General features: G+C 43.6%; 1 protein-coding gene across 3 annotated transcripts in view; it reads right to left on the reverse strand.

The window, feature by feature from the left end:
• ITPR1 (inositol 1,4,5-trisphosphate receptor type 1) overlaps positions 1-26,952 on the reverse strand; it is a 180,177-nt gene that overhangs the window by 69,423 nt on the left and 83,802 nt on the right. For all 3 annotated transcript variants that reach the window (XM_075053126.1, XM_075053125.1, XM_075053124.1), the window contains 9 exons: positions 26,430-26,555; positions 25,846-26,046; positions 24,146-24,397; positions 23,473-23,598; positions 22,607-22,735; positions 18,632-18,752; positions 17,804-17,988; positions 16,299-16,447; positions 15,201-15,312 (listed from right to left, as the gene is read on the reverse strand). In XM_075053126.1, coding sequence (XP_074909227.1) covers positions 15,201-15,312; positions 16,299-16,447; positions 17,804-17,988; positions 18,632-18,752; positions 22,607-22,735; positions 23,473-23,598; positions 24,146-24,397; positions 25,846-26,046; positions 26,430-26,555 — 1,401 coding nt within the window. The remainder of the gene's footprint in view (positions 1-15,200; positions 15,313-16,298; positions 16,448-17,803; positions 17,989-18,631; positions 18,753-22,606; positions 22,736-23,472; positions 23,599-24,145; positions 24,398-25,845; positions 26,047-26,429; positions 26,556-26,952) is intronic.

Genomic DNA, 26,952 nt, shown 5'->3' on the forward strand with positions numbered 1-26,952 from the left:
TCTCATGGATTTAAAGAAAACACATAGTCTGTCTACTTTTACAGTTACCAGTAACACACGAGAGTTTTTAAGAACTCAAACCATGCATGCCCATGCATACAGATACACAGATACACACACACATACAAACACCCCATCCCACTATACACACACTTCTGGTGGAAGTGTAGGTACGTCGTTATATCTGACCGTGGTCAATGAAGCTCTTTTGAGACTGTGGAGGGCCTCCGACAAAACCTGTGTGATTTCCGTTCCAATCCCATGGACTTCAGAGGGGTTCACTGATTTACTGAACAAAGTCCCTCGGCATGTGCATGTTTCCAAATCAAATCTCTCTTATTTCAGATATTAAGTATCTAAAGGAAGCAAATTTTCAGGAATAGAACTTCCACTTTGTAAACCTGAAGTACATTGAGTTTTTGCTGCTTTAAAGCATTCTGAAAATGTGTAGGAACAACCGCTCTATACAGGGACCCATCTTAAACCAGGAGCCATCTCCCAAACATCTCAAAGTCATTCGATGACCACTCAGACTTTCAGTTTACATTTAAACACTATTCACAAAAACTACAAATACAAGGCCTAAACTACCACAAATTGCATTTTTTCATTCATGATTTCAAATATAATCTTCATATTCATATAGCTCAAAATATCAACACTGTGCTAGATTTAGACTTCCATGTGGTTTCAGTTAGGTTTGCACTGATACAGCACCCAGTTGTACACCCTACCAATGCCATCATCTGGATGTCCCATTAATTTAAGAAGAATTTGAGATTTCATAAATTCTTATGTCTTCATTTCGGCAAATAATCCATCTTATGCAAACTGATGCTGGGGTATCCCATAAAAGAAATGTGCCTACATATCCAATTCACCATAGAGATAGTAACCTTGAAGATGTGAAGTGACCATTAACTGTTTCGCTAGGGTGTTTTAACGAGACACGTAGCTGCTCTGGGATTATGAAGCTTCCACTAACTTCTTCTGACACCTCCATTTCCTTATCAAAGTTTTTAAATATGAGAGACAACATTAGGACCTTATTAGGAGCCAGCAAAATGAAGTCTCACTTTGCTAATGCAGGGGGATTTGAGAGGAGACTTTTCAAACGCTGCCTCCCTTAAAAGCTAAAGGGAAATGGCTGAAAGAGCTGCACTACCTTGGATTGGTTAAAACGCTTGTCCTTTGCGTTCTTTACTTCATCCAGGAACATAGATTTGGGACTGATTTACATGCTTTTATATATTTTCAGACTATCGTGCTGATGCTGCATTGGATTGAACCACTTCAACGAATCTACTTATTTTTCACTGTCTAGCACCACGCAGAAACACACATTTCACAGGGTTTTTACCAACAAGACACTCCACCAGGACTACTTCAAAACACCAATATTTGCCTGTTGTACAAATATAGGTGGGTGACACACCTCTACAGAGCTTTCCGTTTCTGGAGGTTGCGGCAGCTAGTTGAAAGTAAAATGCAGAAAAATTAGTCATCCTTCAAGAATCTTTCATCCCAACAGAAATCTAGTGGTCAACACTTAGGGGAAGGGAGCTAGCAAAGCACTTGACTTCAGTTGAATCACCACAAATGAATTATAGCCATAATTACTGTTTATACCCTCCCACCCACCCACCATGCTCCTAAAAGGGCCACATGTTGAAAATTTAGCAGGTATCCTTTGAACATCCCAAACTACTTTGCATGAACACAGAGGCACAAACAAAAAGCTTGAGTTGCAGGTGCACACAGGCCTGCAATGCAGAAATGCACTTTTGGGCAGCCTGCTCGGACCGCACACCCGGGATCTGCAACTCGCAGAGGGTGAAGGCAGCACGCCCGTCCCCAGCGGGAGGAGGAGGAGAAGGAGGAGGAGGAGGAGGAGGAGAAGGGAGGAAGCCAGGGCTGCATGTCACAGAAAGGCAGCAGCCTTACAATGTTAGTTTAAAAAAAATGCTTTCAGTGGGTTCTCATCTATAAACATACTTTTCTTGAGATAAAAGATATGTGATACAGCACCAAACACGAGCAATGAAATAAGAGGCTTACCGGTGACGGCTTTTCAAATTTAAAATGCTGATCACCACATTGAAACAGATGAAGACGAGCAACTTTTATCTAGTAGAGCTTAGACATACAACAGAGACCTAAACATTCAAATGAAACTGCCTACTTAATCGTGGCTAAATTGATTTAACTTCTCAGGAACAGACACTAAGAAATAAGACAATACAGTGGGACCAATTTAAGTCAGCCACTCATCGTCCACGTCCGCCTAGGGCACACAAACTAGACGGACAAATCAAGCATCGGCTGGGAGAGCAACCGTGGTATTTTAACCTAATATCTGCTGCAGCCTAGGAAATGCACAGCAAAGGGAGAGGAAGGACATGGGATCCAGAAGCTGAAATATGGAGAGACTCTGCTTCCCGGGAAGGAGCCAGAGGAGCGAGCGCTTCCCCGGCAGTGCTCCATGGGCAGGGGCTCCTTGGCCAGGAAGAGCTGTTCTCTGTTCTTCTCCTAATGGACTTTCCTCCTGGCTAATTCACATGGCCTTTGGTACACAGTTTCCTTGCATTGTCACCACTCTTGGAAACTTCGCAAGCATGCAAACCATTTCTCTCCTGGTCAAATTGAAGCAGGGAGCATCTGAGCCAGACGATCTAAAGTTAACAGGAAAACCTCATTTATGCAGAGGAACACACAGTTCCTGCACAGCCCGCTTTGTACACCCTTGCTGCTCGTAGGCTGGACACTGGGAACGCCGTATCAAGTCATTAGGGAGTCTGGGCACATTGTTGTGATTGCAGACACCGTCTGCACAACTTGCTTCAGAGCAAAGCAAAAAATTCCTCCTTTCTTAAGTGGTCAACAGCAGTAAGGAAATTGTGCATATTCCCCTGTAAGGGAACTCAGGTACCTTCCTTCCAGGGAAGGGGAGATTGAAGCTGGCAGGTCAAGTGGACGTGACTGCCACAAGGTAATGTCCTGGACTTTGGATTCTGGATGAAAGCATTCTTACTCCCAGGGTTATACCATGACCCCAAATTAATGAAACATACGTGTACATTTGGGGGCTGAAACCCAGCACAGACGAAGAATCAGCAGGAAATTAGTTTGATCTTTCCAACTTAATTGGTGAAGGAAAAAGTACATATTCTAGCTAGCAAATTCCTATGCCTTCCCACTTGAGCGCAGACAGCATGTATAAATAGATCAGCATGTTAGAACCAGCCCCACGAACTCATCTGCAAGCAAAAGCTACTGCCCTTGGCAATGCTCAGATGGATCATTCCAAGTAAGCACGGCCTTCAGCAATCTTTCAGTGAGAATATAAACTCCAAATACTGAAATTGATATTCTTTGAGTCAAAATGGGTTAAAGCTGTAGTTACCGTGCTGCACTTTGCACTATCCTCTGTGCTGCAACAGCAAAGTATCAGCTTATGCTTTACAAGAAGGATTGACTAGGGTGGGAGAGTAGACAGAAGTAGTAATTTTGCTAGTTTTCTTGTGCCTCCATATACCTCTGCTCTCGACCTAGAAGAAAAGCGATGGTTTGGGGGCCAGGGCCAAATTTGCGGAATACCGAGTGCCACGGACACCATGGCCAGCTGTCAAACTGGCATGTCGTCGGTGGCAGGGTCAGAGAACAGTACAACGTTTTTCCTTTTTGCTAGCAGCAGCAAAAGTTCCTTTCAACTTGCTGCGCAAAAACCCCTCTTCCTTTGAAGTTTCCATTCCCACAAGGCTGGCAAATAAACCACTCATCATTAGCCATAACAGGAGAATTACAACTTCTTTGACCTGTTGGTGACCGTAATGCTTCTAGCGTCCATTTCCCCAACACAGACTATGTGCATTTCCCAGAACGGTCTTTTTCTGACTCAACAGTGGATGTATCCACCTCAAAAACCACCAAAGCAAGTGACAGCTCAAGTGTGAACTCATTATATCTCAACTTATGAGATATGGAAGGGGTTTCGGTCCTTTTCCTTTATGGTTTTGAGGAAGGTATGAAAGTTTTATTTTCATTTGCTTTCAAAATAACAATCAAGATGAAAGTTATCTAATCCGGTCTTTCATAGAAAATTCAAACAACTAGCACTGTGGATAAAAAAGTGGAAATGGTTTGAGGAAATGCAGAAAGACTTTCATTCAGGTTTCAAGCCTCAGGATTGCTCTTCTCAAATTTTTTTTCAACTCAACTGTGTAGTAAACATCCAGAACACTGAGAGCCGAAAAGGCTTGAAATGCATTTAAAAGGCAAGTGGAGACTCCAGCTTGCATAGACTGGGTCTCCTCCAAATAGTGGCTTCAACAAAACAGGATGGAAAACATCTCATGTTGTAATGTTAAAAATGGGTGGAAAATAATCTTATCAGAAAAACCTGCATGTTTGTGAGACCAGACACATATGAACACTTTCAAAAACCCGATCCTTTTCTCCTTCAGCCTCACCAAACTTTGGAGTTTTGACAAAATAACATACAAACCAGCACAATTACAAGCACAAACCTCCTCCACTTCAGGCCATCTCCAAGTTCAAAGTTTGGATTGAGAGGTGACAAACCTCAGACTGCTTAACTCCCCAGGCTGATGCCATTTTCCAAACTACCACCACATCTCCTTTTTCCAAACATCCCTTGAAATTGGATAAGAAGGTGACTAGCTGGTGCAAGGCAAAAGTAAACTGACACCTGCCCTGGGAGGTCTTCAAGATCAACCCTAAGCATTTTGAAGACCTTAGTCACACTGCATTGATTTGGCTCAGTAGAGAAGCAATGGAGAGAAATGAGATGCCCTGTGCTGTGCAGGAAGGCGGGTTAAATTACCGAGCGGTCCCTTCTGGTCCTGAAATCTGTGAATTCAGGAACTGACCCAACTCCATGCATATGGCATCTAATTATCAGGGTGGCAGGGGGAGAGATTCGGCTTAGAGAAGAAAATAAAAAGGGGAAAAACACAACTACAGAGTCAGTCAGCCAAATATCACGTTAAGCTTTATAGCTAGGTTGTATATCTAGATGCAAAGAACTAGAGTGACAATCTCAGATATACATTATTCTGAAACCACTGCCCTCCACCTCGGCTCTTGCATTACCATTTCCCATATCAGCTAGAGTTCCAGTGGGACTGGCCATTTAGATAGAGTCCTGGAAGTCCCCTTCCACTTTTTCCTCCCTTTTCCGAATTTCTCCTCTTTTCTGCTTGAAATACATTCAGTATAGTTCTTACTTGAAAGACACACAGCCAAAGCACCACCTAGTCTGATTCATGACAACACACTAGAGCACAAATTATGTTGCTGTCCTTCACAACTCTTCAATAATACCAGAAAACTCCATGTAGGTTACCTGCTTGCCAAGTCTCCTTTGTAAGGCCAATACTGTTACCTTGTAGAACCGAAAAAAAAATTTGGATACGAAATTTCTAGCCTTTGCAGATGATATGTAGGTGTTTGTCAAAGATGCATTTGACTTGCTATGGATAAGTTTCAGGGCAGAGGGAAATAATTGGGAACCAAGAGCACTGAACTACTTTGACAAACATCCCACGTTATAGTTTACTGTTGTAACAGACCTGCGTCAAATTTGCCAAGCGGTGTATTTTTAGTGATGGAGTATCTCACACCTGCATAAATTCAGAGGCAGCGGGAGATATGGAGCAGCACCTTGTCCTGGCACGGGTCCTCCGAGCCGTGCAGCTCTCCCAGCCCTTGCAGGAGACATGTGGGATTTATGGGGGGCAGAGGCAGTTCCCCGGCTCCCACCGGCATGTGATGGAGCAGCAACCACATGCTCACACCCCCTCGCCTTGCCACTGCAGCGCACACCCAGACTGGGGACGTGGCTAAACATTCCCCCCCCAGCCTTATCTCCGTGAATTTGCTGAGACTTTGCATGCTGCCAGACGATGAGGTGGCAAATTTGGCATAAGGGCTGTCAGCGCCTGCACTGAAAGGTCACCGAGATCTGCCTACAGGAATGCCTTCCCTCATTTTCCAGAGTTTTCAGTTGAGAAAGCATGTTTTACTTGGGCTGGGGCTTTCCTGGAGTTGGAGACCTCAGTCTCCGATATGCCACTGACCTTCAATGAGAGTGCAATCATTTGCTTCTCTAAATCCTCAATCTTGCAGGTCTTTTACAATAACTGAATGTAGTAAGAACTATCTTCACTCCACATTTTACATTAGCAGTTTTAATTAACTGGTAAGATGGTATAACTATTTTTTTTTTTTTTTTTTGTTACAAGTAACTATAAGAAATGTTCCAGTCTCCTTTTCCAAAGAGCTCACCAATTCCAGTTCGTGCAATAAAAACAGTCCAAAGATTGCAGGATTTCTGAAGGAAAAAAAATATAAGGCAGCCCACAAAAATTTATGAGCGCCTGCATTTCCTCTGCTTGAGACATAACAAGTGAAGCACTGTCTAAGTGCAAAATACACAAGAGAAATGACTGTGGAGGAAGCTCCCTCTACAAATAAAATAATTTGTTAGTGCATCTCTCCAGCACTTAAGAGGTTAAAACATTTTCCAACTGCAATCAGAAGATGCATAAAATAGCACATATTTTGCACCTTATTCAGCCATTGTAGTTTTAATTTGTCATTGATAAAGAGCATTGAGAAGGTTAATTCAGTCAACCCCTTTGAACCGGGATTTTCAGTTCCCTTTTTACCTACTTGAAACCTCAAGACCAAAGTGAAGAGGTTAAAAAAAACAAACCCAGAACTATATTGAGTGGGTCTGCAGGTGTATTTTGCTGGATACCGTTTTATCAGCTGCGTAAAGTATCATTACTGAATAAAACCAGAAAAACCCCAACAACAAAAAAACCCCGGGGTTTTACTTAATTCCATTATTTAACTTCAAATCCTAAAAAGGACTAAATAATTACATGGGAAACTCCAGGTGCTTATAGAGGTTTGCTGGATTTGGTCGTTTCAGCATTTGCTGGCCCCTGCCCCAGCCCTCCCGGGGTGGGGGGAAGCAGCAGAGCACCCCTTCCTCACCCTGAAAAATAAAATACAGATTCAGCGGTTCGGGACCAGTGGTGATGGGAAGCCGCAAGAGCCCCACAGTCAGGGCAGCTACCGGCTCGGGGGCCGGCAGCCCCCGCGCAGCCTGCGGTGACTGTAAACATCTCCACCGCGTTTATTGGCAATTACTGCTGAAGGTCACACATCAGCAGCGGGCCCAAATTCCAGGAAAAAAAAGCTGTTCTTATGTAACTGCTGCCTGAATGTTGGCAGGTGCCCAGCGGAGCAGCTCACTGCAATGTGGCTGGGAAGGGGGGTGTTGGGGGGGGGGAATAAAACTAGGACATCTCCCAGCCACATTCAGCATCCTGAGCATGCCACCTGCAGGTCAGCACTAACACTTCTCTCCTTCGGAGTCCATAAAATATTAACGTGTTCCTCTAGGATGTACGCGTTTCAGTGCCCGGGACTCGCGCTGCAGGTGGAAACTGGGCCACGGTGTCCCCAGAGACCTGTCCGGACTGGGGAGACTGGACGGGAACGTCATGTCGCAAAACAGAAATGCCTCGACAGGGAGGGAGCTGTGCTGCCTGAGCCGTCCTGGACCGCAGGGAACCCACGGTGGAGCTCACCATCTCCACTTGGGTTGTGAAACACCATAAAATCGGTATTTGTATCGTGCCTGGACTTTTTAGTGGGTTGAGGATTGAATTAAAAGTGAATTAAGCTGTTGTGCCTAATTACAACCGGGGTTGAGTTATCACTGTTGTGTGAAGCTCTCCTCCAAGAGACCGGCACAGTCAACAGCTCCATCAAGAACAGGATTCCAGCAGCTCCAGCCCAGTAAGGAGCCGACCAAGGGAGGCTCAGCCCAAGGGCTTTTATAGACAACGCACAGTGCCCTGCCTTGGAGGTTTCTACTTCATTACTTGAGACGCCTGCACAGAGCCAATGTTAAGACCACGCTATTTATATTTAGCTCTTCAGCTCGTGTCAGACCCCTTCAGCTCCTCACGGCCGCCTGATGCTCTGGGAGAAAAACAGGAGCCCCGCTGCAAACCAAAAGACGAGCTCTGAGCACAAAACTCCCCAAGGTCAGGAGAAAACCAACACAACTGTGTTGCAAGTGAGGTGCAAATAAGGTGTAAAATGGTTTACAGCTTCCGATGGTTTTGGTTTTCTATCAAAACAAATTGTGCTTTCCATCCATCCTTCATGATACTTTTTCTGCTCTTTATTTTAATACCGGTCTTAGGCAGCCCCTATCCCAAAGGTCTGTGCGCTTTTACAAGTTCACAGGCGCCTGGATGTTTTGGAAATACTGTAAGATGACTCTCATCCTATTTCTGTCCCCAGAAGAAAAACCTTTTACACGAATCCTGCCACAACAGCGGATGCTGCAGAGTTCAAAAAAAAACATCTACAAGAGCTTAAAGATGCTCTCCCCATATTTCTGCCAGACCAGGTCATGCTCCTCAGACTATAGTAAGAGAAGCTGAAAACAAACACCACACTACACCGCTTCTCTTCCGAAAAACTGCAGTTCCTTCCCGTCCCTCCTTTCCAACGAAAAGGGAATTCCAGATAAATCCCCAGCAGAAGGCAGGTGAAGGAGGCTGATGGCGTTGGAGCGTCCTAGCCCCCCCGTCACTTCCACAGCCCTTCTCCAGCAGCATCCCCAAGGGCTCAGCCGGGCGTTCGCGAGGGTGCCGCCGACCTCGCGCTCAGGTCGCAGCCCTCGCCATCCTTCCTGTTCTGCGGGGGATTTCCTACCATCGAGGTGAATTCCAGCATTATTCACCCACTTAAAAGGGCACTCCTTTTCTTCACTTGCAAAAACGTTAAAGGGGGACTGGAACGTCGATTTTCTATCGCGGCTTCCAGTAACGAACGCACGGACCTCCCGGCGTTTTCAGTATCTTTTATCATTCGGACCCACCGCTCGCTGAAATTACCTTGCAGTAAGCAACTAAGATATATAAATCAACCTATGTATACAATCACATACATACTATGAAATCATGCCATGACACAGTTACTTTAACAGAGTTTTACCCTGAGGGAACGAGGAGCATTTCAGCTCATCAAAAAAATTAAGTTGTGCATAGTTTGACGGAAAAGGAAGTTAATAATTTTACTAATAATGGAGATTTCGGTATTCTTTGCCCTAAATGCTTACAGTTTCCAGGGTTGACAAGGGGGAAAAAAACCCCTCAGGAAACCCCAGGACTTCCTTTGAGACTTGTCAGTGTTTCAAGCCCCATCCAAATCCCTTTCTATAAGCAGCCAGTGCTTGTTGCTGATGGTTATAAACACACCTGCTCTGTGCATGCATTTTTTCCATTGAGGAGCAATAAGGTTCCTCCTTTGCAGCCTCCAGACCAAATCCTAAATTGCTCTGCACGCTCTGGCTGATTTATTGCAGGCAAAGACAGCACATTACAGCCAGAAACTGAAGGGGAAAGAGTTTCATATTATGACTTAATTTGCAATTAAACAATTCAAGTTTCTGTCTGAAGTTTCTCCAAGATAAAATTATATATATATATGTGCTATTCTGCGAAGGCATAGCGCCACATAATCTAAGGGGTCTAGCACCTGACAAACATTCATGTGCTACAGCTTAACTTCTCAAAATCAGAGCACGCTGCTGGTGCATACTCCTCAGGTAAGAGGGGGGAAAAAAAATCTTGGTTTGTAAAAAAGAGAAAGAGAAAATACCCCAGAGGTTAGACATCACAGCACCTCCGTAACTACATAATACTGAAGTTTGGTGTGAAGCTTGGAGACGCACCCGCGATGTCTCATACTAGCACAGCACAGGTCAGAGGCGACAGCAGCGCAATAAATGGACTTGTGCCACGTGAAAACGCTGTCCTTCAGACCGAAAATCAGACTCTCGCTCTCTGAATACACCCTACCCGTCAGCTATCTTCTGCGCACGTTAAGGGGAAGGGCACGCTAAGAGGAGAAAATTTCCACTGACAAACAGAAGGGTGAATACTCCAAGCAGCCCTGGATGAGGATTTTTTCATAAAGAGCTTTTCGTTAAAGCTGAAACTGATGATGGGAGAGACTTGTGAATTTTTTCTTAGGAAAGGTACCTCAGACCCTGGCTGGACCTTCTGCTCCAGCCCGGAGAGGGGACCCCAGCGCGCGTCGGGATGACGGTGACAGCACCGACCTGCAGCACAGCAGGGGCCTGAGCATCCCAACCAGAGGCTAGGTTAAACCAAAAAAAAAAGCCACAGCTCCGGTTTGTTCTGGTGAGGAATTCTGCTTCTTCCCTCCCCTAAAAGCCCTGCCGAACAGAAAAGAGCCTCCAACCCAGCCCTGGGCCATGTGTACACTTTTTGGTCTACTTTTGTGACAAACAGTTTGCGTTTCAAATGCATTTCAACAGGCAAGGTCCCCAAATATCACTTGGTTTTCAGAATGAAGTTTACCCAGTGAATTCAGATCAACGTCAAAATTAACAAGTTCTACAGAAAGTAATTTATGGCATATTTCATTATCTACTCTGCTGAATAAAGAGCAGTAACATTTTAAGTGTTTTAAGCAGTTGAATTTTGTTCCAAAGAAAAGCTTGGCTTGGGAGAGAATGCAGGAAACAAAGCGCAGAGAGGAAAATATTTCTTTTTTTCCTGGTATTTCAGTAAAATAAGGTGCCAGTCAATCACTTTCTCAGTATTATACATTTATGCAAAAAGAATCTCAAATTTAGCGCCCACACGTGGGTTTTTTTGAGCTGGATGAGGAAGTTGCAGCAGCAGAGACAGCTCAGCTCCCTCCCTCCACCCTGGGTGCCGGTGCCCGAACCAGACACACCACTTTTAAAAGTCCTTAGAAAGCTTAATTTCAGTTAGTCTGAAAGTTCTCACTCAAATACGGCTTTTCCGCCCGTAAAACAGCTACATGCAGCATAAACACAGCCTGGGCTGTCGCGCTGCCAACTGAAGGCACGTTTTTGACGGTAGGAAGCTTTTCGCACAGAAATAGCTTCCGAAGTCAGTAATTTTCATAGGGTTAACACCACGCTGCTTTCACAACACATCCAAACGTTTCACGTGGCTTTATGTACCAAGCCTAAGAAGCAACAGGAAGGACAGCGGGATGCTTTGACGAATTGCACGACTGTCACCTTTTTCGGTAAAGCCAGCAGTAGTTTCTGCAGAAGGACCCAGCCCTCCGCAGCACCGCCGGCGCCCAGCTGCGCCGTGCCCTGGGATGGGAGCAACGGCTTCTTCCAGCTTGCGTGAATGCCATTAAACCTCAGTATTTAGTTTTGCTGAAAGAGCCTGCTCACCGATGACGCGGTAATCGCGGCCGAGCGCTAAATGCGGACGTTTTAATGGTGCTTGCGGCTGTTGATCCTCCAAAGGCGCTCAGGGCTGGTCCTAAGCTTCGTGGGATCTACTATGGCACCAAATGACTGTAGGCTGCCAGAAATTGTAACTGTTTTTGGACTAATATTCCAAGTAATGACATACGGAATTAGTTATGGTAACTATTCCCAGTGTAGACACATGGCAGACTGAAAAAACTCAACTACTTCACTGACACAGGCATACAAATCAGAAAGCTCAATGCTGAAGAGACAACAGGACAGATCACAGAGCTACTCATAAAACAAACACCATAGAAACAACACTGTAGAAAATAAATAAAATTAAAACCTCAGCATTATCCAATTCAATGGTAATCTGCCGGAAAAAAAAGAAGGGGAAGAATTGAAAGCAAGCATTAGTAAGAGAAATTACAAATAAATTTCATGTTAGGATCTTATAAATCATTTAACACTTTAATGCTGCAGTCCAACATTGTGAGCATGAGTAACATTCGCAAGCACCAGGATGTGGTGGGTTAGGGAACGGACACTGCTGGAAGCACAGCACCCGGGAGCTTCGGAGGCAGGATGCGCCCTGGCTTTGTTCCTGTGCCAAGTGACAAACCACGCGGGGTGGCTGACTGAGATCCAAGAACCTCACCCTTGGGCATCCGAGTCCTCACCAGCGTGAGCTGTAAGCAGCAGCAGGAGTGCAGAGGCTGGACTCCCAATTCGGGAGGAGAAACGGAGTTTTAAAACCTAAGTCCTGCAGAACTGAGGCTAATCATCTGGTAGGCACCCAGGAAGACGTCTATGAATGACATGTTTCAGCAAAGTAAAAAACTTGGGTCTAGCCTACACTGTCAATGTAGTAAAGTTTTCTGCCTATTAAATATACCACAGTATGCTACCCATCACTGAGCGAACCTGAGTGCGTGCCAAGATGAAGAGTCTTTAGCAATATGTAAAACTTCAAGCCTTCCCACAGGCTTCTGTACATCTGTGTTCTCACCATGGTTTTTACATGCTGCAGAGGAATCCCAGCTGTTTAATGAAGGCCTTTGCTATTGGGAGTGGACAACACCGCATTCTCATTACGTTTCCCACCTACAAAAGGGACAAGCTCACGGGCCAGGAGGGTGTGGCATTTTCATTATTTGTGCTGGAAGATTAAGCACGAGAGGAGGAGTACAATCTTTTTAAAAATCAGATTGTTCCAGCTAGCACCACATGGTATTGCAGCAAAATCACACGCTATGCCAAAACTTCCATGGCGCTCTGCTGCTGAACACTACTTTGAAGTGACTGCTGTCAATTCTGTGACCATCTGACCTACAAGCCATATTGCTTGCGTGATCAATATGCTGGTCACAAGAATAAGTTTTGCCACCTTTATGTATGTAGGGACTCCTGTATTGAGAATGGGTGCAGAAGTTTTTTTTTCCCTTTTCTTTTTTTTAAAAAAACAAAAGGTATTGCCTTTTAAGTGGTGACTAAATACAGTTATATGAGTCACAAGGGAGAATAAATATGATTGCACTTCTCACGGCCAGACGGTAAAAGCTGTTGTACTACTAGCAGCCTATCTATAAGCAATCAGCTGCTTTTTCATATTCGGATATCCACTGCACAGGCAAGCGTATTCTTGTCTGGCATTATGTAACTGATCTACTGTTTCAGAAATTAATGTATTTTCTACACTTTGAAGATTTTTAGAATCTTGTGGGGTTTTCCATGGCCTAAATGGTGCAAGTTATGTTAACTGTATTTTCTAGAAATACTGCTTCACCCGAGTATGCCAAATAAAGGCTAAGGAACTTCTGTAGATGAATTTCCATTTAGAAAAATCTCCGAGTGGCAGATTGCATTTGAAAGAAAAAACCTCAGAGCTCTCATTTGGGTTTTGTTGGTGTACAGTATATACAGTATATATCATCCAGCTTTCCTATTACTTAAGGTGACCCCGCACAGTCTCTCTTGGTTGTTTTTAACAGGAGAAAGCACACCGATGTGCTAACAAAGTGTAAAACTAAATCCATGGTTACGCTTAATCTTTTACATCCCCAGTGTTGGGCAACAAGAAATACCAGCACCCTGCAGTGGTTGAAGAGGATCACCTAGCCCAACTCCCTTTCGCAGCACCAGACGAACACTTCTGCAGGCTACAACCAGTCCCCTTCCAGATCAGACTTGTACTCTATCGCAGATGTCTTAGCAAAGGGACCTTGAGGAGAGGACAGGTCTCCACAGGGCTTCATCTTGTGCTGTTACGACCCAGCACACGATCTGCCACTTCAGCAGAAAAGGACAATGTGCTGAAAGTTAAGTTGAAAGCTGCAGTGGCTGCCCTTTCCTACCTACCCTGCTCCCCTCCTTATCTCACATATACATGCTTCTTTCTTGCAGTTGATTAGGGCATGCCCCCAAACCCGATGAGTTTATTCAAAAATATGGCTACTGCAAACTGAAAAAAAAAAACCCAACAAAAAACCTAGGTAGGACTGCAAGTCTAGAGCAAAGCAGCAGCAGGAGCCAGGATGCGGGCTAGACCTCTGGCAGCCCAGAGGTAGTGGCAACACGTGGGAAGAACGTTCCCTGACAGGGCAGGGAGCACAGCACCGGCCATCCCCACCCTTCGGGCATTTTCCGAGGAGTCTCCTGCTCACTCACGGCGCTGCTGTGTACTCGGCTGGGTGTGCTCGGGTAACAGCCCACACGCGCGCACGTGCACACCCACATGCGTGCAAGTCTCCTCGCCTTATTTGCTCTCCCTCCTCCAGGTCCCTGCGCTCTGGCGTGCCGGCACCTGCCTCTGGCTGCACTGGCAACAGAGCATGATGTTCTGCTCCTGCATCCCCATTTCCAGCGAGGATAGCCAAAGCAGAGGTCGTGTGCGACATCCCAGCTGGCCAGGCAGCCTAGCAATGCTGCAGGTTTCTCTGCCTTCGGACCATCTCCCTCCCTTGCGGCTGCAGCTATAAACAATTACTACTATTATAAAACTGTCTGACCTCTAAAGCTCTTGCCTTTTTGTGCTGTGAATCTAGCACTAAGCAACAACTTTAAATCCTGCTGCAAGCGAGAATTGGACATGAGACACCATCTGCTGCCGGGCACAGACTCGCAGCTGCAGCTAGCATCCTTCTGCACCTCTGCTTCCCCCAGTCCCTGCTGCCAATTCTCGGCTGGTCACGAGCACGTTCACTGGGAGGGTATACTGCTCTGTACACCTACCGTGTGGCATGGTAATAACCTAAGTTGCTTAGAAATGCACGAGATAACTTAGACTAGGATTTTGAGATTGACTGTAGGAATGTCTAGGTACACAAACATACGGGCATATACACACTCTTCTGATGCAAATAGAAAATAGGTCTGTACCTACAGAGAAACGTACTTCTCAACAAGACAAAGGAGTTGTATGCAGAAAAAGGAAAGAAAAAAAACCCATGGGTGGGTATACTGACAGTTTCCGTCTATATTTCACAACAAGATGATGACTCAAATGTATATAAATTAAAATTAAACTACAGATATCCTCTTGTTGCAAGGTTATGTGATGAAGAGTCACCTAGACCCAGAAAGCAGGTGAAGAGGTTATATCCTTCATAAAAAGGTAACGAAATTAGATATTTTTACAGTGCCAGCAACTGCAGGAATTAGATTTAAACTTGCAAGTCTAAAGTAGAAAAGCAACAGAAACAAGCTTACCTTTCAAATTATATTTGAAGTTATTAGTTGACTAAAAATGTTTTGTTCCTGATCCAGTACAGAAGTGCTTACACATACAAAACACAGCTTGAAAGAGCGAGAATTTTATTTTCCTTTACTGAATAATAAAGACAGTGTTTAACACAGAATGATGAACTGTAAATTACGTTACCTTTTCTCCATAGCCTCTATCTTTGGTCATCATTTCCCTGAGCGTCTGTAATACTTTAATACATAGTTTCTCCTCGTTCTCCTCTAGCAGCTGTTTAGTATGCTTTATTAACCTGAAAATAACCAATCAATCACAGCTTGTTTTAGTACTAATATTGTAAAAATAGGGTAAGATACACGTGCCTATCTTACTTAATTGGCTTAAGCCACAAACAGGTTTTATTATCATACCATTATACAAGCATCTTGGGAACATTCTCTCAGGAGCAACATTTAACCAGCTACCACGGGCTTCGGTGAAGCTGTGAAGGAAACTGCATCCCCCCCGGCAGGAGGACAGCCAGATAAACCCCTCCGACTACAGGCAGAAAGGAATCAGGGGAAGGGGCAGTGGGATTTAGGACCTGATGGTCCTCCAGAACAAGCACTTATAGAAAACTATTCCACATACTACTTTGTTAAAAACCGTATCAAGAGTCCTGGACAGTGCAACTGGAAATCCATCCTACCCAGCATTTGTCACTTACTCAGGTACCTGGTTTCCATAAACTCTGTATATAATCCACCCCTCCAGGAGGTGATCTGAGAAGCTGGATTCTGCTCTGAATTGTCCTCTAAATGACCTTGTAACCTTTCCTTTTCCTTCCCTCTAAATGTAGGCAGCACCTGTGTTAAGTGATGCACATGATAACAACGGATTCTGACATACTGGCCCAGCAGTAAGTGCTACAAGATCAAGTACCTTACAGACATTACTAGGGTTGAAGGCAGGTATCAAATAACAGGGATCAGCTCAAAATTTCTTACTCATTTATACTACTGTTCATGACACTTGTATCCTGCAGCAAATACAGAAATTTTTAAGCATTAGCTCTGAGAGCATATCAAGCAGTCTTTCCCCATCCCCAAGAGCATTTTTTTTTCCCCGTCCAAGGACAAATCGCATTTACTATCCCATGAAATACTGTCCTTTACAAGTATTTCAAAGTATATCAAGTATTTACCAAGCTGGGCACTGTTCCATAAGGCATGGGAAAACTGGGAAAAAGCAAAACATAACAAAACCCCTCCCAACAACACAGACTTCAAGACAACTTACTTGCAAATGAAACCTCCACTTTCACATTTCCTCCTTGCATCCGTGTTCTCTGGGAAGAGCAGTTCAGGCCTGTGAAGCACATCTACTAGTACTGACAACTCTGCCTGGACAAGAGGACGTAGGCGATCCTCTAAAGCTGATACTATGTCCTGGAATATAACCATATCAAGATTTTAAACATTAAATAAATCTATATTTATATGCAAATTAATTTTACAAACCACAAAAGAGGGACAGGACAGTTAGGTCTGTCCTGACTGGATAAACTAGATTAAAGACCTCAGAGTTTGGTCAGATAAGACTTTCAGTTTTATTGATTAATAGGTGTCCTAAAAAAAGGGAGACCTGATTTCCAGCAGTCCCCCATATTACTTAGTTTCCCTACCCTACCCATGTTTGTAGGTGTTCTTGTTGATATAGGAGAAAGAGAAAAATGCAGATTCATAGCTGCACTGAAACTTTATGATAATGATCAGGCTATTTATGCTTACACGAACTGACAAAAGTACTACTGTTAAAATTTTGCAAAAAGAAAAAAAAAGTAGTTATGTGCCTTGTCCTCCATGTTTGGAAAGCTGTAGCTACCTTAAAAATGAAGCCACGTTTATCCTAATACTTAAACAAGCAGAAAGTACTGAGATACCTGCGAAGCCAGAGACAAAGTTTAATCAAATTGAAATGGACAAATAGACAGGACTGGATGAAGAGGGAGAAGCTATTTCAATGAGACTGGGTTGGGCTGTGTTTTTACATTACGTAATAGAAGTTTACATAAAGTTAGTTAGAACTGTTTGCCAGAAAAAGCTTTTGACCAGGGAATGAATTTTCAAAGGATAAAAGCATCATTCAAGATGATGAATTTCATATGGTATAAAAAAAGGCCTTATTGAACTGTCTAGAGATCTGAACATAGCATACAGCTGTAACACATCAGTCCCTATTTCTAACATGAAGCATGATGTTTAAATAGTCTTTTTAGCAAGAGCAGTATGGAAAGGCACACACTTCGTTTCAGGGAATGACTGCGGCTGCAAACGGTTCACAAGGAACTGATACATCTATTTATTTCAAGCTCTGCAGTGGTTTCCAGGCAGGGCTGTGGCACCTTTCATTGTCTGAGAGTTTTGGTGCACAAGGAGCAAAGCACTGGAGGAGTTTGGAAGGCTGTGATGATGAAAAAGTCCTGTCTTACTAAAGAAAATATTACTAATGGTGGAACAAGAATACTTCAAGTACCACTAGCTTCAAGTATCAACATCTCCTAGGATGAGTACTTCTATACCCATTAGCTGTGCACGTTCAATTACCTGTCCCAATACAATGGTTTACATTTGATTTTTTATACAGTGTTACAGTATTATTATATTCAGCATCAGCCAACTTGATTTCCATGTGGCATTTGGACTAGTTAATTTCCAAATGTCTTTGTACTTAGTAAATTACTCCTTTTGTGTTGGCATGCAAGTAAGTGCTTATCAACGGAGGAAGGGGTACTGTGTAGTCACCTGTAATCTTTCAATTATGTTTCGATAATCCCTGGAGGCAGCGAGCACCGAATCTCTGCGGGCAGCATTCCTTGCAGTCATTCGCCAGTTCATTGCAGTCTTCTGTACAATGTTATGAGATTTCAGGAAGAGATTGTTGACCTGACTGTCCAAGTCTACAGGAATTGCAATTGCTCGGCTTTTCGCTGCAACAAGCAAAAGTTAGTAAGAATTGACTCCTTCAGCCCATGTATTACAATCAATGCAAGAAAAGACAACCTCTACTTGCAATTCCTTCTACAATCTCCTCCGTGTGCTTTTTAAACAATGCAATGCTTGGTCCCTGCGTAATGGGTCAGACCTCTGTGCTGCATTATGTTTAAAGGCTTTCACACCTCAGAGCTGTTTACTGTCTTCAAAGTGTGGGAGTAGGAATCTGTCCTTACACACACACACTCCTAACAACTCCTGCTAACACACATGTACACCTATCCAACAGAATTTGGCCTCAATATCCAGTACAAATTACTCTTCTTGCTACTAAAAGGGGAGCAAGCTACTGGGAGGAGTGGCACAAAATTCTTTCCCTGCTGCAGATCAACAGGACTGCAGAGAGTTTTGAGGTTAAACGGAGAAAGCACTTCAGGTTACGGTGACACCACCTATTGCTCAACCATGACAATATATCAACATAACTCTGGCTTCGTACCATGCCTTGGCTCCGAGTTATCTGCAAGTGGCACCCGTGGGAAGTAAACTGCACTTTCTTTTTGGAGGGATGACATGTAAGCAGCAAATACTGGATGACCATGTTTGCAGCAGTTAGTTCTGATTACATCCATCTCTTACCTACATCTGAGAGGACCCGAATGCAGCTTTCCACTGAAGCCTTTTGGCTTGGCATTAACCAGTTGCAATGGTACACTCTGAACACGCCTTGCAGCAACTGTACAAACACAGGCTGGCGAGTCTAGAACACAAGGTTAAAGAAGAGAAAAATCAAACTCATCCCACCGTATTGAAACGTACAAACATCACCTTGAGGTAATACTGGTTACCAGCTTCAGCCATGACTCTCTGCACACCAGTCATTTCTAACTGGTCTGTATCCACTTGTTAGGCAATTTCATGTTGTAGAAATCAACACCACACCATCAACAACTGAATGGAAAGGGTGGGAATGAGTGCTGGAAGGGAAATATTAAACAGATAGCTTCTAAAGCATAAAGCCTCAGTAATTGAAGCTTGAGTAAGCAAAGGAAATAAGCAGTCATCTTCATCTGTTTAATCAGAGTTATCAGCAAACCTGGCATACAGAGATTCTTCTTTTAGCGTTGACCAGTAGCTGACTCAAGAGTCCACAGGTAAATGGGACTTTGCTCTTGGCTCAACAACAGCACAGCTCCAAAGTTGAAAACTCATCATTTCAAGTATTATTAGCTGGTATCTAATTTACTGAAGAAACCAGCTGTGTGTTTGTTATTTCGAACACAGGTAATAGTTAGTGGTAAACACTACAGCCACGGATTGGCCAAAATTAAGGCGTGGTTTTCAGCCCTGTATTTCACAAGGTGATCTTCCACTACAGATAGATAGGTGAGCTATTCCAACACACACATGCACATGAGCTCTGTTCTTTCATCTTTGCAACATCCCAACAATAGTGACCAAAACTCTCTATTTGGTTTTGTACGGTAATTACTTAGTAGAACAATTCCTTTATTTTACCTGTAAAACGTATTTCAAATATTTCAACTGAACCTACATTGAGAGGGAATACCCCCTGTCCCTGTGCCTACTAGCTATGTAATGTTTCTATCAGCTAAGTGAACTACACCACAGTGCAAAGCCCACAAGACTTAGGAACCAGTGAAAAAATACCTCTTTTATTCTTGTCAAGATTAATGCCTGTTTGCAAGAAAAAAGTGGAGTTAGAGAAAAAAGCCATATCTGTTACATAATTAAATCTATTAGATCAATTCATCAAGTAACACCATTATGAAACACATTATGAGATACAAAAGGAGAATCAAAATTCAAGAACCAAAAATTACTAAGAGGCAAATACCTATTATCCTTGCTAGAAATAAGCCAAACACCAAAACCATGGCAGACAGTAGTATCCTCCAAGGGCACTGAAAATACCTGCACATTTGGATTTAAGGCACCCACATACTCCTTTAAGTTCATGTTTAAAGACTTTTTGGTCTTAAAAAGCTTCAAAGACATTTCATTTGCTTAAACTAGGTCAATAAATCAAATAAGAAACCTACTCCATGTTCCACATGCCTCCAACTACACTTGTGAAGGAAAGCCTTGGGCAGCAGCACCCTTAGGAGGCAAACAGGCTAAATAGCACTTGTAAAAGAGGAAAAGTTTTGGAAAGCTGTTCTTTGAAAAGACATATTTATGTTCTCCTAATTTTATATTATTTGAACTGCACGACAGATGTACAAGGTGTTCCTTGAACAAGCAAGGCTGGTCCTGACTCAAAGGAGGTACAATTGAAGTCGAACAAGCCGTAACATGAAAGGGCATGAGACAAGAAGAGGCTCGCATGGGAAGAAACAAGATGACAAGGTGCAGCAGAAAGGACAGGGAGTGACTGAATCCAAAGGCAACGCAAAGGAGAGTGGCAGCTGTCACTCGCCTGTGGAGACAGCGGCACCAGGTCAGGCAGCAGCCGCTGCAGGCTGCCCTGCAGCATCTCAGACAGGAGGGAAAAATCCCACCTGGAGGAGTGATGTACGCCAGCTAGGTGGTCCAGCGGACTGTACTCCTCAGACGGGAAAGTCCCTGGTTATGGGCAAGAGTCTTGACAGGCAGAAAAAGGGAGAGAAACGGAGCTTTTAACTTAGAGATGTAGAGGAAAGATCAATCTAGGATAAGGCAGAGCTATCAACTGAGATGGTAAAAGAGAGGTGAACTATGTTACTTCATCCTGCTGGACAGAGGGAGAGATTGAGAAACTAAAGAAAAACTGCTGACATAAAATTAACAGATGGCTAAAATATGATGGTAAGGAAGTGTATTCAAATGCTGTACACTCAGAGATGACAATTAAAAGCATGAGAGCCAAGGTATACAGTACAGAGGGAAGAGAGAAGGGCAGCGCCCCAGGAGACAAGGCTAACTTGATCTCTGTCTCATTTCTTTTGATGAAGTTTTGACAAACTAGCATGGAGGCTGATACCGCAATAGCGGCTGACATCTTAAAGTCACATGAGGCGCAAATCAACTGCTGGACTGCTCAGACTTGCTTGAGTTAAGACACAACCCTAATAAAGCTGCTAAGCCCAAACACAGCTGTTGCAGCCCTGTGCGCCCTCAGAGGCAATGCCCGCAGTTTGGCAGCTTAAGAGTATTTGAGCCAATCTCAAAGACAGCTCTGTTGCTTTCAGTGTGACTGTCTCCTTGTCTGAATAAGGAGGGCTGTCTATGAGAAGCAGAGCTGCGTTGAATGCTAAACAGTTGGTAGATCAGTCTGGCCACTGGTCATCCAGACACGGGTTGAGTACACGTCCTGACTCAAGGAGGGCAGAGATACAGGTAGTCAGGAAGGCAAAAGCAGGAACATTATTGCTTATACTAAGCAGAAAGAAGTCTTTACCTGATGCACAGTCATGCAGCAGTTTTATGTACACTTCCCTGGAGCACTGCAGTCACCCAGGCAGTGCACCATGATCCAAAGGTTTAGCACAGATTCTCTGACGAGGGACTGACATCAAATTGCCAGATGCCCTTTATGGCCACTTTTGGGAACCAGATGCCTCCTAACTTGCTGCTAGTTGCATTCAATTACAAACCTGGAGTTTGCACTCCGAACAACTGCCTTTGGCACGATGAGGTTGCATCAAGTTTCAACAACTACCATACTCAAACTTCTGGCAGACCTGCCAGGCACCTGACCACTCCACCCACACTCCTCCCAAAAAGTTTTTTATGAATAAAAGAATGATGTTATCTTTGTGCTGCAATACAAATATTAGGGCAATGTCCTGACACTGCTTTTCTGTGGTGGAAATCTCTACCTTCCGTCACTTCACAAATGTTCCAAGCTTCTCCACATTTCCCTAACTTTTGAACAAGACAAAAAAAAATTACTCAGCCTTATGAAACACACTAGAGCTTTTGGAATTTTTTTGTTTTTAAAGGAAATTAGAATCGTCCTATAAAAACATGCTTTCTTTAAACAATCACCTTTGCACCCTCTGTAATGCAACACCCTCTCCTCCTGTCTGGAAAGTTTGCCACCAAACTTTATCTTCTTTCTTAATGGCTCTCTGGAGAACTCCTTGCTGCTGTGCTACTGCTTTACCACTGCTAGAGAGCTGGCATGCCAATCTACCGCTGAGCAAAATTGCTTGTTGCTCTACTATACCTGCCCACATCATCTTGTTCAACTGTACTCTGATCTGAGGCCGCAAAGAGTACAACCAGAGCCCTTAGATACAACTGCAGTACAAAACATACAAAAACCCCACTTCATTCCCCTACTTGCAGTGTGATTTTCTCACCCAAAACCTGGTAATGATATATAGAAACTCTGTCCAAGAGACCTGTGTGATCTCAGGGGTAGTAGAGAGTTGAATCTACAAACGAAGTAGTGTGACACTTCAGCCTCTCTAGAAAAACATTTGTAATCTGATCTATAAATCTTTCCGCTTCTACAGCAAAAGAAACATCCTGGTCACAAAGAATACCGATCTGCTCCCCCCTTACGAACACACGTTTCTTTTGAACTGGTAAATGGAAACAAAGTGGAATGAACATAATTGCATTGGCAGCATATTTTTACCTTTCTGTCTCTGCACATTTTCCTACCTGCAAAGTAGTGCTCTGATCAGAGAATGGGGAACTGAAGAAAGTGGTGACTATACTCATCACTATTTCTGTAACGTACTTCTCCAATATGGAGTCAGCATGCTTTCTGTCGCTGGTGTTGTTACAAGCCTGCAAGACAATTCATCCTTAGGTCAGAAGCAGCTCAACCAAGGTAGATTAGTAAGTGTTACAGACTGGAATTCTTTATTTCTCATCGTTCTAGTCACAGCAATTCCCTGCCACAATGATGTTTATGACACTTGGCTCTCTGGATTTCCAACACACACAAAAGCAGAAGCCCAGCACCATTACTGTTTTAATGTGTTGGCATATAGCATGTTTAGGAGGGAAGGGAAAAAAAACCACAGTGCCTTAGAGGAAAGAAAGTAGTAGGATAGGGAGGACTGAGGTGTAATGCTTTCGTATGGGGAAATACTTGGAATCCCAGGCAAAAAGCCATATGGCCAAACAAATGCCAAGCTTGGAAAAAATTTGCCCTGACCTGCCAAAAATCGTTGACTATTGCTCGGGAAGGAGCTCGTTATCCTGGCCAAAATGAGCAAGCCAGGTGGCAGAACAGAAAAAGGCATTAGACAAAAGAGCAGGGTGTGGGGCTTTTCTGAGTTTTTTTGGGGTGTTTTTTTTTTTTTTTTCTTTTTAAAAGGAAAAATATTAATCTGTTCCATGGAATATGACTAATGAAATCCACAGGCATAAGGAAAAGAAGGCACATATAAATCTGAAGGAACTCAGTATTCAGGGTACTTACTGCCCTGATGCACTGTTATGTCTTATTCTTACTGCTCTACACTAAATAGGTTCATTTAAGCTTTTTTAATTCAGTTCCTAGATGCAGAAATCATTACCCGACAGATGTCAACCAGGAAGTTCTCAAATAGCTTCCACATATGATTACTGGTGTAAATCTCTTTCATTTCTACTTCTGTGTCCACATAGCAATGATTCAAGAAGTTGATGTATGCAATTTTGACCTAAAAGTAGAGAAAAAAAATTACCATTAAAAAAATAAAAACCTGAATGGTATTATGAATGAATATAATGTCACCTTGAAACTGCTATATAAATCATTTGTAATTCTACTTCTTCATTTTATTTAAGCACTGGTGAAATTTAATGCCATGAATAGCAAGACATCATCCAATAAAAAACACCAGGATTACTGTAGACAAAACGTCAGCATAATAATCATTTCCAGTTCTGCAGAACCATCTGTTCAAGGTTAGCAGCATACTCCATAAACCTCTCTGCCTCAAGAACCCTATAAAACAAGCAAGTACAGCATCACATCCCCATTTTAAGAGCAAGGAAACAAGCATAAAAGGATTTAACTTAGCTATCCAGATGCACTGGGGTTGCCGATAGCAGAACCAGGGAAGGAATCCAGTTTCCCAGCTCACAGCTTACTGTCCACCTGCACCACCACCCTTCCCAGACCAGACTCAGCAATATCAAATCTCTCTCACCCAAAGTCAGCACATTTCAAATACACATAGGCCGCTGCCTCCAAACAGCCCTCACCTCAGGTATGCAATCCTCGTGGGTTACTACCCTAACAATGTCATCCAAAGGAAGAAGGGAGTTGCATTTTATTTCTGTGTAGACATTTTTGCCTTCTGTGCACACAGCAAGCAGTTCTACTAAGTGGATGTGGTACATCAGTGGGCTGTTTTCATCCATCCGATCCCTCTCTGATCTCATCATTTGCACCAAAGTCTGGAAGGAGGCTCTGTCATTGTAAAAGACTAGGACGTCTTCTCCTGCGTTCACCAGCTACCGAGAAAGAAAAATATTCCATCAGCAGATCAAAGCCCGCGCATCTCCCTGCAGCATCCTCCCCTAATCTGTGGGCTGACTGTTACAGTGCAAATCCCGATTAGCTATTCTTTAGACACTTAAAAGGAGTGCAGCCCACCAAGTCAGCTGGGCATTCCTCTTGTGCTGCCTTCATGGGACAGAGGGCTCGAGTATGACATTTTGCCTTAAAGAATTTACCACTTCTGAACTGCTGAAGAACTTCAAAGTCAGTCCAACTGACTGCTTAGACAGAAGTTGTGCCAAGAAGCTTGTGACTTTCCACTGTGCTTTTTTATTTCACATACATTGCCTCAGCTGACTTTTTAATACAGCTAGCTGTAGACATACCATTTTGGTCAGAGAAATGCCCCAGGGGCACGCCGGATGGGAGGACTGCAGGGTTCAGTAATTCCACCCTTCTGAACAAACATCATCAATTTTCCAAGGCTAGCGAGTGACACGTTAAGTCACACATTGGAGATTTCTACCAGCTTCATATTTGAGACCCGGACGGCCACATTTTCAGAGCAGTGCAGACCTCCTGTAACTCCGTGAAGGGAAGGAGAACGAGCAATCCGAGACCTGCTCCAGGCTGGACGCTTCTGAGCACACAGCTGGAGGGATCTGGGGCTGTCCTCCCGCAGGGTTTGTGGCAAACAGCCAAATAAAACACAGAAAGCAACCCCCAAGGCAAACCCTTTTTCTCAGCAGCTACCGAGCGCCGTGGAAACCGACTGCTGAGCATCTTGCAAACTCAACTCCATGCTGAGAAGCTCACGAAACCATTTTTGAACTGAATGACAAAATATGGCAGACCTTCTAGTAAGACTGATACACAAAAGCTGGAGCTTAACAAATCTGATCCTTGGGCTCCCCCTGCTGAGGAGGCCAATAAAAATCCCATCAGACATGCAAATACACTGTCAGACAGATCACATCCAATATCCAACTTAAAGACATTTATGTACCCTTCTCTTCACCTCTCCCTTCTATCCTGACACCCCAATTTCCCAGTTACCTACATACCTAAATTTCAGAAGACCCTCAGACCTTTCCCCCTTCAGCACTTAAACAGCTCGATATGTAGGTCTTGAAATTAAACTATTTCTCTTCTAGCCAATTTTGCTAGAGAAAGGTGCCCTTGCATCACAAGCCCACTTATATGCTGCTGTGTAGAAGCCTGGAAAGTAACTTGTAAGTATCATTAGTAACCGACCACTCGTTATATCTATGAGTAAAGAGCTCAGAAAGCTTTTGGTCACAAAAAAGCCTGTGCTTTCTGGTAGCTGTATGCTCTTTTTGCATTGTGAGAGCTAACTGTCAGCTTCTTGGCAGTCCCAGAAGCGAGAGGATCAATTTGTCATTTTCACCAAATGGTATGTGAAAACTTCTGTTCAGACCTTGCAAATCTCTGCAGCTCTCACCTCAGCCATTACCATATCTTGGCATTTCTTAATGAATTTTCCTTCCGCCTTGACAATTGTCTGCAGGAACTTTATGTACTGAACATTTCTGCCATGTGTTTCGATACAGTGGACAAAGTGTTGAACAACGCGTTCATTAATCTCACTGCAAAGCTGGAAGTTGTTCATGAAAATGTGCTGCATTGTTACTGCTTCCAGAATCTAACGGGGGGGATGAAAGAAAGAAAGAAAGAAAGAAATTAGAAAATAAACAAACCACCAAACCCACACAGAGGTCAGGATAAAGTCAGCACTCCTGCAGGGTGCAGGACTGAAAAGAACATTTCTGAGGACCTGATCTTTCAACACAACGGCTCGTATCTAAGCCTATTTTTCAGTCTACTTCAGCCTCTTGAACTTTCTACACTGAAATGGTCCTAAGCAAACAGATCTTGCCAACTTTTGAGGCTTTAGAATGAAATCAAAATGTGACCCCTTCAACCAATCTTGCATCAGAACAGGCCCAGAGGCAATCCCAAAGGACAATCCATTCTCTTTTCTTGCTAGAAAAAAAAATATAAATCATGGCATGAGGTTATTCTTACCCCTGGGTTAAGGAACAGGTTTATGTGCTTGTGCAGCAATGCCTGGTTCTGTTGGTTCCCAGCGCAAAAGTTCTGTAAAAACTCGTGCGCAAGCTTCATTATCTCCTGCATCCTCGTGTCTTCAGCCTGTGATTGCATGACAAATAAGATAGGGTTAAGAAGAATCTGAAGGTTCACTTTCAGGTGAGTACTGGATGAGCCGCAGCTCCAGCTCTGCAAGGGAACTGTCACGTCTCTCTCACACTCCAAAGAAAAACAAACCTCCACCCAGTTCACAGACATTAGGGATGAGTTTGGCCCGCTTCACAGTTTTAAAGATCATCAAAAATAAAGTCCATAATAGAAATTACAGTAGTTTATTCTCTAAAATTGCATACTCCATGGCCAAGCCTGCCAGCAACGTGCTTTAGTCACTTTTACACTTCTGAACATACCAGTACATTGGCCAAACCACACATCATCACCTTGGGGCTACACAGGAAAACTGCTATGTTCCACTGAAATGCATTTCAGCAGCGACAGA

The sequence above is a fragment of the Buteo buteo genome, chromosome 21 (genome assembly GCF_964188355.1).
Source record: "Buteo buteo chromosome 21, bButBut1.hap1.1, whole genome shotgun sequence".
NCBI lineage: Eukaryota > Metazoa > Chordata > Aves > Accipitriformes > Accipitridae > Buteo > Buteo buteo.